Raw genomic sequence first — 13156 nt, forward strand, 5'->3', positions numbered from 1 at the left:
ATGCCATGTAATAGAAAGTATACTTCATTTTTCCTTACAGTGGCATTTGCACACTGATGACAGTCTTATACACCACTGACAGTATGTGCCATCACAGCATTTCATGCCTTTTTCGACTGCTCTTTAATAAAGTTCTTGAAAATCTCATAATTATCTGACTATATCTTCACATAATAACCAATGTTTAATAAATTATTGAAAAACATTCAACAAAACAACCCAATGGAGGTGCTTCAAACATCTTAAATTGTGTATTTTGTGCCCACTTTTTACTTTTTCATTTAATGGCATTCTTGTGTGTGTACATACTGTAGCCATACATACTTTGTACAGCACTTGGGTCACTAAAAGCTCTGTTTTAAATGTGAATCATGAAAAAATGTTACTTACAGTGATAATAGCTTTGTACATATACAATGTAAATAGCAGTTACTCTGAGGAATATAACACACAAATCCACATGCCTGTGATTCCACAGGTTTCACTGACTGATACTGTGTGTATAATAGGAATGCTGTCAGGAGACAACAGCTGGCATTTGACTGCTCCCAGCTGGAGTGAAAAAACAAACAACTAAACAACAAAAACATAACAGACTGAGCTCTGAATTAGTGAAACAAAACAACGACTCCCATAGAAATCAGATAAATATACAAGCAATAAGCAGGTAAATATTTAAGCCTGGGCAGATATTACACACGGACAGTTTGGGATTTTCCCACCAGGATGGGAAACTCCAGCCTCGGCAGTTCCAGCTAAATTCAAATTCTTTGACTCTCAGAGCTGTTTGGTTGATAAAAGAGTGCTCTAGTGGACACGAGGGATGAAGTACAAAAGGATTAGTTTCCCAGTTTGGCAATAACTTGCATCAGTCTTACCTAATCTGTAATTATGGTGGTGAATCAAGGAGCCATGATGCCAACTGTTTCCTGCCAGCTAGTTACCATGTGAAAAGGAACAAACTCAGACACTGTTTGTTGTTTGCTAACCAAAAAATTTGTTATTATCGACATTCACGTCGTGAGAACAACAAACCTCCACCAAGGCAGCTCACTTACTTGCTCTTAGCTCACTTTTAGGGGAAGTTTTGTATTTTCTACACATTTTTTTCTTTGTTCTTTTTAAAAAGTTTTGTACTTTGTACTTTTAAAAAGTTTGTAGAGCAGTAAAAACAACCGCAAAGTTTATCCTGTTGAAACACATTGTACTGTACCTGGGATCATTTTCAGTACATTTTTCTTTTTATTTACATGGATAAAGTGTGAGTAGCATTCATTTCATTGTTCAGTAAATAGTTTAGTATTCATTTAAATCTTTAGTGATAAATATCAAGTGAAATTTGTGAATTTTGAATACAAAATAAGCTCATGATCACAAACAGAAATATTGCACATTTACTCTGTGTTATTCGTTTAAACGATTATAACCAGTTACTGTACATAACATCATATGTTGTAATAAAATGAATCAATTATACACATAAAGCATCCTATGATGACATGTTCCTGTCATTCTGAAAACCTATTGTCATTTTTAGTAGCTCTATCGAGCATTATGAATAGCATTACTATGACCTCTGACCTAATTTTATGTGCTGCACATAAAAGCAAATATATAAAAACTATTATATATTTGCTGTACACAATATTCTTGAAGACAGTATAAAACAACCCAAAAAAAAACCAACAGAGTCAGGACAGATTAATGCTGAGTCTGGGTCACTGTGAGACAGACACACACAATCACACACACACCCACACACAGTCAAATTCCAGTTAATTCTGTTCTCTGGTCCAGTAAAGCTTTTGGCCAGTAATTACTCAGGTCATCAACAAAGGCCTCTATTGTGGGGAAAAGCACACACATGGGCTCACACACACTCACACGTGCATGCACACACACAGCATTATAACTAGGCCACTGACTGACTACATTACGACCAAAAGAGAAGAGTGTCACCGAACATGTTTGCTTTCTGTCCGAGCCTGCACCCTCTCAGTGCTGACCGTGTCCTGCTCTAAGGCAGATGGGAAGGAATTTGCTGATCAATTTGACTGTAACATCAGGAGATGAAGTTGAACAAGTTGAAAAGTAAACATCCTGCACTAGGCGGCCTGCTTTACAAGACTTACTGAGGCTATGTAAGACAAATTTACCTTTTATGGACATAAGAGGCCTGGAACAGCAGGCTGCATGAAGCCAACTGTTCAGCAGGTATTCCAGTGCTGTAGAGCTACAGGCCAAAATCAGTTGATTAAAGACAGATATACGTACAGTACATAGCACTGAATACTTCTGCCAAAAAAGCCAAATTATAATAGGGCTGAAGGTATTTTGAAAAAGTCTGCAGGTTTCCAACTAAATCCTGCACTATTCTATATTAGTTTTATGAATGCAAAATAAAAGCAGCAAAAGCAATTCTGTTGATCAACACAAAATGTATTCCTTGGCATTTGTGGCTTTTAAAAGAAATTTAGAGAGCTAAATTGTAAGTTCTAACTTTGAATGTCTAACATTACTTTACTGGAAAATGAAAGCAGTTTCATTAACTGTGGCAGTGAAGATTTCCGTTTTTATTCATGTGCCACTCAAAGTGTACGTGTCAAATGTCAGTGTCAGATTTTTCTAAGGAGGAGGGAGAATATTCGCTGTTGGTTTAAATGGTGAAAGAAACATGAACTCTGCTTTAACACGATACTGCATGTATTCTTTGTCTGCAAAGAGCTTGTGCACGGGCAATATTAACGCCATGCTGTTTGTGTTGCATCTCTGGAGGGGGTGGGACGTCTCTGTTTTAGAGTGTTGTGTGGTTTGTTTGTTTTTTACTTCCTATTTTCATGGCTGAGGTCTCCCACAGAATACCAACCAAGCTCAACTACACAGCCTCGCTCAAAGAAACACATACTGCCCTGTCTCCGGCTATTTACACCTCCTTCATTCCGCTTTGTCTTCCATGTCCTCTTTTAATGAAACTGGCAGAAAGTGTGGTTCCAGTTTAGGGTAAAATATGTTAGGTATGTATACTGGAGATTTCTTGGCAAATGTAAGCATAGAAAAACAAATTAATTTCCCTAATTACCAAATGCAAATCTCCCATCCCACCAATTTAATTTACTATTGCTATGTCAATCTTAACGACTATGTCAAAAAAAAAAAACAAAAGTAGATGGTTGGTTACCCCAACACCACAGCAGAAAAAGAGATAACTGAAAGAGTGCCAGATAAAAATGTAGAAAAGACAACGGAAATATGATATTTCTGTTTTTTCATGTGATGTTTTTGCACATCTTTAGTGGAGCTAGAGCTTCAGTGGAACTTGAGGTCACATGCTTCATATACGTCATCATTTGTTTCCACTGCACTTTGTCACACTTTATAGATTAAGAGGGGTGCTTTTTTAGACTTGTACATTTCAGCTTAGGTATATCTTAAACTCAAATTAAGAATGTGCATAAAAACATAACATACAACTTAAAACACAAAGCACCCAAAAAGAAGTTTATTCATCTCTTTGGTCAGTCAGTGCTTTGCCATCATTATTAGAGCATGTGTCAGTGGTTGCTACATGAACTCAATTGCCCCAAGGATACTGTTCAGCTAACATCAACACCTGGCTTGTCTTTGCTCTCCCGTGCCTGCCATTTTTCTCCCTTGGATCTTTAGGTGTGTTTTTGTATTTCACTCCAGTGTGTAGAAGACATTAAACCTACACTCTAAAAGATGACAGTCACTCATTTAACACCTACTCTTAAAAAAATGAAAGCTAGCAGGTAAAGTTAATCATATAGCCACAGTTACCCAGCCCCGTTATGAAAACTATAAATCATGTCTGTCAATGCGTGCAGTCACCAGTGATTTGGAAACACTGCGACTGCACTGTTTCACCAGAGGATAAGTTCTGTTTTGAAAGACACATCTTTCAAATCTTTATATGACACAATACTGTTGACACTCAAAGAGACCTTGGTAACACCAGCGAAAAACCAGCTACACACCCAGTTTATATTTAAAGCAATTTAAACCACTAGTGTAGTGCTGGGTGTCGCAGAATTCAGAGGTGTGATTCTTCCTGCTTTTAAGTCAGTGGTGAACACATCACAGCTTGTCCTTCTTAAGTTGTCAAAAGTAACAAGACTTCTGAATGTAATACTTTTAACAACAAAACACTTATAGGTTCTTACAGCCAACTGACCACCTCCCAGTCTGAATCATTAAGGAGGATATCCAGACAGAACAGCAGGCAGAAGTCAAATGATTAAATTAAATGAAATGTGTCAGGCAGTAAGAAGGTGTGTTTACATCTGAGCACATCATCTGCCAAGAAGAAGCTTGGAGATGGTACAACTTTTGCAATACATCAGGCACCAACATGGCTGGAGGGAAAAACAAAACAAAAACGGATACGATTTCTTATAAAACTTTTCTTTGTTTACCTTTCAAATGTCACATAGGCTTTAAGTCTAGAGAGGAGACTTTAAAAATGTACACTTCATGTATGCAAAGCTGACAGCAACATAAACGTCTGCTGGACAAAAAGTTAACACACAGTTCCCTTTTTTACATTTAAATACTCAAGAACACCCATCTGAACTTCCGGTTTCATAAGGGAAGGAAATGGTTTTATTGTAGACATTTTTATTATGGTTTTGACAGACGGGCTTATGAAAGTAGATGCAATCCCATGAGTCGCAAGAATGACACCGAAACAAGTCCCACTTTGCCATTCTGAGTTCTGGCATAACGCGAGAAATCAGCTGAAAATTTTCTAAGGAATTTTCATTCGACCACAAAAATCAATTGCTTCTTTATACATGTTTGTTTCCGCTTGAAAGGAAGCAGAAAAGAAACCATGAAGTGAGTTTGTTCTGTCACTAACCTCTAACTGACCAATCACCATGCAGAATGGTAGCATTTCATGCGCAAGAACAGCCCCTTTAAGTAAAACTATAATAGGACATAAGCATTGTTTTATTTCAATGCAAACATATTATCAGTTCTGCGTTTTCAAAACATTTTCTATAGAAACAGGTAGAATTCATTATTTTAGCCATTTAGCTTCATTAGCTCTTATTCATTGACAATAAGACTATTAGTGTACTGAACAGAAAGTGGGAGGGCCCTACATTTACTTTGTTATTAGCTTATGAACTAAAGAATATGACAAAGTATATAATCAGGTAAAATCCTGACAAATCTTAGCTCAATATGAACTCTCTTTAAGCTCCTGAGAGAAATTACGGTTCTTGAGTGAGTCAATGGTTCACCAGCTAGTCTCAGTTTCACTTTATCCGCTATTTTTGACATCAGTGTACAGCAGTTTTTAGCCAAAAACATAGATTAATTATTACTCGAGAACATTTAAAGCTCTGGATCACATTTGGGGTAGTCAGAAAAGTCTGTGAAACACAGATTTACTCATTTATAGATCCAAAATGCCACATATTCTCTGAAAGTGAGTAACTTTGGCTTCCACTGGTAAAAACAACAGACATGACCAAAAACATTTCCTTGACAACTTCTGCTGTTCTTCATAATCAGTTCATTCACATATAAAAGAAATAATCACCATTTGCACCTAAGAAAAAGACATTTTATTGTGTGAAGCTTTCAGGATTCCTGGAACGTGTGGGTGCTGCTGCCTCACAGAAAAATGACTGAAATTCTACGAAGACAAAGGGATTAATACCCACATCACAGAACATTACCAAATTATAACTGTTTATCACTGTGTAAATATTTACAGTGAAGACAGTGCTCTGCTCATCTGGCCTTTCACAATCAAAGAGAACCAGTAAATTACTAAATTATGATAAATGCTGGAGAGAGATGATTGCAACATGGATAAACAGAAGGAGGCAGCAGTTTGTCAGTCACTCACAGTACATGGACGAGTCCACACACATTCTGCTTCAACGCACATTCCTGAATGTGTCTTAGCATGAAAACAACAGATACAGGCTGAGCTGAACCCTCAGTATTCAATCAGTAATACGCTTACTGAGAACTGTTCATGATATCTATCATGGTCTGGAATTCAAATGTAAATTCTAAGTGGTTTTCATTAAAGGAGGGAGAGATACTGAAGGTTAAACCCACCCTAAGGTGATGGGGAAGAGGTTTTAACCAAACTAAGGGGTCTTCTGGTACCTTTGTTGTCAAACATCAGCTGCTGACAGGCGCTGGATCCGCCCCAGGGGCAGCTGTACACTGCTCCTCTCTCCACAATGCTGTCCGCAGACATGTTAGCTCGAGGAGCTCCAATCAGAACGTCTGACCTGAGGAGAGGAGAGGACGTTATTCCGTAACACAAACAGCCACCAACTCATACAGAAAAAGCCACAAATGCTCTCATGTAGTAATTAAGCTGACCAAGAGAGGCTAAACTGTCTCATTCAGCTTAGGAAACAAAGCTTAATCTTTCAGTCATCTGTTACCACCTCAGTCTAAAAACCTGTGCATACATGAGTCAGCTGGTGTTTCAAAATATGGGAGCTTTACTACCATAGTAATTTCTGTGAATGAACTCGATATGAGGAAAGTCTGTGAATAAGAACTCATCAAATACTTGCATATGGATATGCAATGTGCATATTAGCTATACGAATATGTATATTTCTTGATACATAAATAGACAGGGTTAATATATTGGTTAATTCTGGCTATTTGTTGATATATCCACAATGATATTTATAACAGCCAATAAATACAGTTTTTTTTTTTTTTAAAAAAAGAAGTGCTTGGAGAAATACCCTTGCCAAATATCAAATGCCACAAACATGACAACAAGCTAATCCAAGCAGAGTCAGGAAGAGTGTAAACAAGCGGTCCACAGCTTGTGACAATAAAACAGTATTATTATAAGCTGCAGTGTCATGTTTAAATGCTCATAACAAATGTTAATGTAATCTTTTTAGATTTCTTGCGTCTGAAAGAAAAAAAATAGACCGATAAATCAAATTTTTAAATCATTGCTGTACACATAAAATGAACATCAGCATTGCTATATATCTGCATTGTTTTTGTTTTGTTTTTATTCCTGCTATAGAGTTCAATCTCTTTCTTTGTCTTTGGTGGTTATTAAGATTCAATATCGCTCAGGTTCTGAGGCGCAGTGATGAGGTGGTGGGATTTTCTCCATCTTCTCATAGTCAGGGCGTCGTCACTGTCCAACTTTGTGGTGTAAGTAATACCAACAACAGCATTTTTTTTTCACCACATTTCAGGCAGGTTTTTATATTTAGCACAGAGATTGATATTGTTAGCATAAGGATATGCATTAATCCATGAAAAGGCCAAGAGTTCAGCCGTGTGTTCAATTTACTGAAGCACAGTGAACTAATAAACACACTTTATCTAGCACCAAAGCAAGGATTTTCTGGGGATCTAACCATCTCACAGAACTTTAAACTCTGGTTCATCCAGTTAAATCTTAAGTAGAGGAGTTCCTCAAAAGACTCATACTCCCCAGGAAGTCTGTGGTGAAAGCAGAACTTTAGTCTCTAATATGGTTCAAACTAAATTTAAAAAGAAAAGAAAGAAAACACTGGATGCTGCTTTTATCTTCAACCTGCTCATTTCTTCCAGTGTTGATGTCCCTACTCTGCATAAATCACACAGGACTACAAATCTACAGGAGAAACACCCAGAGTACCACATGATGATATTATCGGTACTACTGACCAAGACTGGTACAATGACCTTCATGTGTAGTATTGGTGTCCCTTTAAAGAGGTCTACACAGTGCTGCAACTGTGAGTGTTTGTCCAAATGTATCATTGCCTGGAACATCCCCTACTGACTAGTTCTTAATCGAATAAACATATGAAACACAGATCATCTCCCGTCTGTAGATGCTGCAGTAACATGACAAATTTCCTCAGCAATACAAAACATAATTTGGCTGCTTGTAGCGATGCTGCAAGAGACAGCCAACAGTTTTCATGTGAACAGTTGGTCTTTGTTCAAAGCATTAAGGTTTCCCTGCAGTGCGAAACAGGATTTGTTTATAAAGAGCCATTCAGTGGACATTTTTCCTTTTCAACTGTTTTCACTACCTAATGTATTGACCACTTATAAAATGAATGAAAACTTTTAATCCGTTTAACACTGCCGTGCTAAAAGGCTGCTGGTTCAGTGAGACCGAGATGGTTGTACTGATTGATGTGGTTGCTTTAAAAGCTGACAGGAACCACAGTCAGTAGAATAAAAGTAAAACAACAACAGGAAAACAGCTACAAATCAAGTGATCTCTCAATACGTGTAATTACTGCAGGCCACACATTGTTACGCTGGGTTTTTTTTTTAGCTTCCAGCCACTACTGCTGCCTCAAACTAGCTAATAAAAATTGAATGATAGCCTGAACTTAGCGTAGCTTATTGTTTGTAACATTTGGCTGACATAGCTTTGTGAGATTTATAAAATGAATGAAAACTTTTGACCTTTTTTATTTAACACAATATATAGCTCTAAATCTGAGACAGTGCCCATAGATGCATTAAAAGGCCTGTTTACAGCCTGGTGTAAAAACTGTTTTTGGCCTCTGTGGAGAGTGTCCACCTTCATAACAATTCTAGTATGAGGGAATTTGTATTTATTTTCATAACTCCTCCATCTGAATGGTGACAACATGTTTAGCTGTAGCTGATTGGTACCCGCTGGGTTTCAGCTTCACTAACTGGAGTCACCATGTTTAAACAACTGTTGACGACATGGGTGTGGTACGGAGCATCTAAGAGTTTTGTGATTCAGTTTTGGTGAGTGAAATTGTAGTGTCTGTCTGTTATTTAGCACTACTTAGTAGGCATCTGTAACTGTGCATTCAACCCATATGGTTTATAGATGACGTTTCCTAGCAACAACTTATCATTCCACTCTATCATCTAACCACTATCACTTCTGGGTTCAGCAAACCAAAATGCTTGATATGCATTAGGCCCCTGTGGGGAAAAAATATGTATAGTTCCTTTTTAATAACTAGAACCAAACGAGTCTCCACAGTGACCGTGTTCTGTATGAGGAAATATTTACATTATTAAGCCATGGTCAGCCAGCTTCAGTCCTGATATTATATTATACAAATCCAGTCTGACCATGGCAATAACTGTAATATGGGCAGTGAATTTCAGTGCTGATCTAATTAGTGTTACTAAAAGGATTTAATGTTTTTCAGGCTACTGTAGATGAAAGTCTCTAACTTTCTGTCCACTGTGTCAGTCTATCGTCACAAGAGACTGCAACATTCCTCTGATATTTTTCAAATATGGAGAAATGGCAGGCAATCGATGTTTATCTACACAGCATAGTGGTTTTAGATACTAAGTTAAAACACAAAGCTACAAAATCTGAGTATGTTCCTGTACCAAGGTCAACAGGGCTCTGCTCTGAGGGAGTTATCTGCAATAAACTGACATTTTCCTGGGTACCTACTGATATATGTTTAGTTGAACAAGGAATGAAATCCACAAGAATTGATTTAACACACACAAAAAAATGAACAACTAGGGTATGGGTTATAGGATGATGTTTTAAAGATGTCTGGGGGAAAAAACACCTGTTTTCTTAATATACATAAAAAGTAGCACGGTCCAAGTTTGTTAATGTGCATCTACAAAACTGCTGCAGAAACTCTGTGCAGGGAGAGAGGATGACAGGCAGCTCTTTGCTATCATTTCATGCAGACACTCTAAAGATACAGCAAGAAACAAGACCAGGAAGCATCAAGGCAGATGATAAAACTGTTATTCGGATATCTCACACACTCCAGGGAATATTTTTTTAAGACGTGTTAAGAGATATATTCTAAAACACTTCTTCAGTAGAGAATCAGAGAGGAGAAACACACAGATTTACTTGCTAGCAAGGGCAGCCTAGAGTGAGACTCAGAGACTCGCCCTGAGGACTTGCCCTGGTCCTTTATTTATACACTTCAGTGGGTGCTTGTTTGGTGTGTGTGTGGTGTGTGTGTGTGAGGGGGGGTCAGAGTGTGACCCCATAAAGACTTCCCTAAAACTGCTGGTCTGGAAAGTCCAGCAGTTCATCAAACCAAAACCACTTAGACTGGAAACAGATATAACTACGTTAATCCTACCGTAAAACAATAAAACAAGGTACGAACTTTCTCATGCTCCTAGGATGTGGGGGTGAAAGCCAGAACACCCTGGAATGTTACAGACTTCCTAGGATGAGACATCCTTTCAATAAACACAAATGGTTACATGCAGTATTCTACCATATACAAACTTATATCATTAAAAGATTATACTGACTACTAAGTACAATTTTCCATTGACAAGACGTTTTTCAGGAACCTTTATGACACTTGACAATATGGGAAATACAATTTAAATGCACCTCAGGTTAAACCTCCTCTATGACTGAGGGTATCGGCACTATTTTGGGACTGCACTCAGTCTGTTAATGATGTAAATTAACTAAACAAATAAGAGTCTGAAAACAACTAGATCAGTAGTGTTCTTTTGAGAGAACTACTTTCACTTCAGTAAAACTGGATAACCATGGATATCCACTGCTTCAGTGGATGAGAGTTTAGACAGCAACAAGCCTACATGGCCTCTGGGCACTGTTCCTGTTTGTCTGTGTTCATTTTAAATAAAGTTACAGCTGGTGTAGCTGTGAACGGAGAAAACCCTTTTCTTGAAAGATATGGTTGTAATAATGGGCGGGGGGCACTTTCTATAAATTCAAATTACCTGTAAAATTCAGCCCTTACAATTTGGTTAATAAAGAACTGAAGTAAAAGTTAAAAGTTAATGGACTGCTGTTAATGGACTGTCTTCTAATTTGTTGCCATGTTAAATCTTAAAAACATATTACTACCTGAGAACTTGTCACTAAAAAAGAAAAGGGTCCAAGTGTAAAACTTTAGTAAAGTACCTTAACAGAAGCATATATAATGTAAAGTAAAGCAAACCAAAGGTTACATTGAACAGGCGCTTCTCTATCACCATCATCACCATAACCATCTACTCTGCTACAAATCTTACTGTAGGTTGTTTGAAGGCTTAAAGAAGTCCACCGAAAAACCGAAGTAGCTCCCCTCGGGTCCGGAATATACGTAGGGATTATCCACATCCAGGTTGAAAGAGCCGGAGCGATGGAAGTGTAAACACACCAGGACCAGCAGAGCAGCTGTCCGTGTCCCTGCCATGGCTGCTGCTGGAGACCTCCGCGGCTTCACCGAAACAAACACAGACGCCCAAGATGTTGTCTGTTCCTTATCAAGTTACTCAGTTAGCTAGAGGTGTTGTGGCCTGTATGCACCCACGGTGCAACTTTAAAATGCCTAAAATCTCAGCCCTGCTAACAAGCGTCCCCCCGCAACCGTACGGAGAACAAGTCGTCATGTAATTGTTAAATAAAACACATTCCCAGCTTGTACCGGAGCTAACCAGCGTTGCACACAGCGCAGGGCGGGGGCAGAGTCAGTCTTTCACCGGCGATTCGTTAGTTTGTCTAACCGATGAAAGCGGCGTATTCTCGGAACAAGCTCGGGGAGAGGCCGCGACACTGTCTATGTGTATGGTGTATGGTGTGGGTAAGTGTGTCAAGCATAGGCTCGCTCCAACTAGCTAAAGTCAAGTTAAACATCCAAACACAGCAAACAACTTCCGTCTAATTCCCTTCAAAACAAAGGCATGATTTTCGGCTTTACCGGGAGATGGAAATTTAAATCAAATTTACAATTTCAAATGTAGGAAGGGATTCAGGACAGTTGAGTTTCTTTCAAGCTAGCTAGATATATAAATAAATATAAATAATAGATAGTTAAAGTTATTTTCAATTATTGCCATGGTATCGTTGGTAGTTACTGTTGTTGTGATGATAATTCATAAATGCTCAGACATTCCATCAAGTCCATATACACCCAGGTTCTCTTCCTGCCAAAAATAAGCTGGCCACTAAGCACTGCTGTTTCCAAATAAAAAACTCCCATTAATAGAGAGAAAATACATAAAAGAGAAATAAACTGGATCCAGCCCATCAGGAGACACACACACACACACAAAAAGTCCTAGAAATGTTTGTGCCACTACAATTCATTACAGTTCTGAGAAACACTATATAGGATGCTCTGTTGAAAAAGCAGTAAAATTCCATCAAGTACTGTCTTCTTAGGAATTTTTATTAAAATGTTTAGCATATTTTGCTGTTGGGTTTGAGGGTTTTTTTTTAAGTTACAGTGTGTAAAATCTTACCACTAGATGGCAACAGATTGCATAATTGCAGAAAGTGTTTTTTCATATTTATTTCCTATCCTATTCATAGTCTTTTATTTTAGGTCAGGAGCAGTTGTCTAAGCATTTCACTGCATATCCTACTGTGTATGACTGTGTATGTGACAAATAAAATTTGAATTTGGAAAGGTTACTTTTAAAATGTATTCCACTACAGATTACAGAATACATGCCCCAAAATGTATTTTGTAAGTATTCCATTACGTTACTCAATTAGAGTAACGTATTCTGAATACTTAATATATTATCATGCTGTTTACAACTACATGAATGTGATTTATTACTATTACTTAAGGTCCGCGGTTCTGAACCATAGTAAAGGGACTTCTGACTAATATGTCGGTTCCGGCTTGTAGCCGAAAAATAGCTTTACTTTGTTGTCTGGGTCAAGTTTGCTAGCCAGAGACAGAAAGGCTGTTGAAAGGCTGCTCCAACGGAACTTATTTTTTCGGAGGAAAACACGAACACGGTGTACAGTCAAGTCTTAATAGCTCACTTACAACTGGGCTCGTCAGGCACTCTTCTTGGCTGCAGTGGTTATTATTATATATACATGCTTCCATCTCTCGTTTCTGCTTGATGGAGCGGTCACAGACACATAACGGGCATGGCAGTCCATTCTCCCTGCAGCACGGACTACACTGCCTATGATGCTACATTCTTTAGAGCTATACCTGTAGCATTCTGCCTATTAGCTTAGCACAACAACAACAACAACAAAAAGTCGCTCTCTCATCCAGGAAACACGCAGTCGCAGAGAGGGCACTCGGCACGCCGTCACCATGGCAACCGTAACGCTGCCGCCTGGAACAACAGAACATAACTGTCAAACAAAACCTAAACAGTCCTGACCCTCGACAATATGAAACAGGAAATTACCGCCGTGTAATCCATTTATTTC

General features: G+C 38.3%; 1 protein-coding gene across 1 annotated transcript in view; it reads right to left on the minus strand.

The window, feature by feature from the left end:
* The window catches only part of itgav (integrin, alpha V), a 42278-nt gene extending 30651 nt beyond the window's left edge, over window positions 1-11627 (minus strand). Inside the window, exons 1-2 of the mRNA XM_087829903.1 lie at window positions 11005-11627; window positions 6148-6275 (exon numbers count right to left, since the gene is read on the minus strand). Coding sequence (XP_087686029.1) covers window positions 6148-6275; window positions 11005-11168 — 292 coding nt within the window. The 5' untranslated portion in view covers window positions 11169-11627. The remainder of the gene's footprint in view (window positions 1-6147; window positions 6276-11004) is intronic.
* Between the last annotated feature and the right edge of the window lie 1529 nt (window positions 11628-13156).

Source organism: Neolamprologus brichardi, chromosome 16 (assembly GCF_056152115.1).
Source record: "Neolamprologus brichardi isolate AB-2024 chromosome 16, ASM5615211v1, whole genome shotgun sequence".
NCBI classification, from domain to species: domain Eukaryota; kingdom Metazoa; phylum Chordata; class Actinopteri; order Cichliformes; family Cichlidae; genus Neolamprologus; species Neolamprologus brichardi.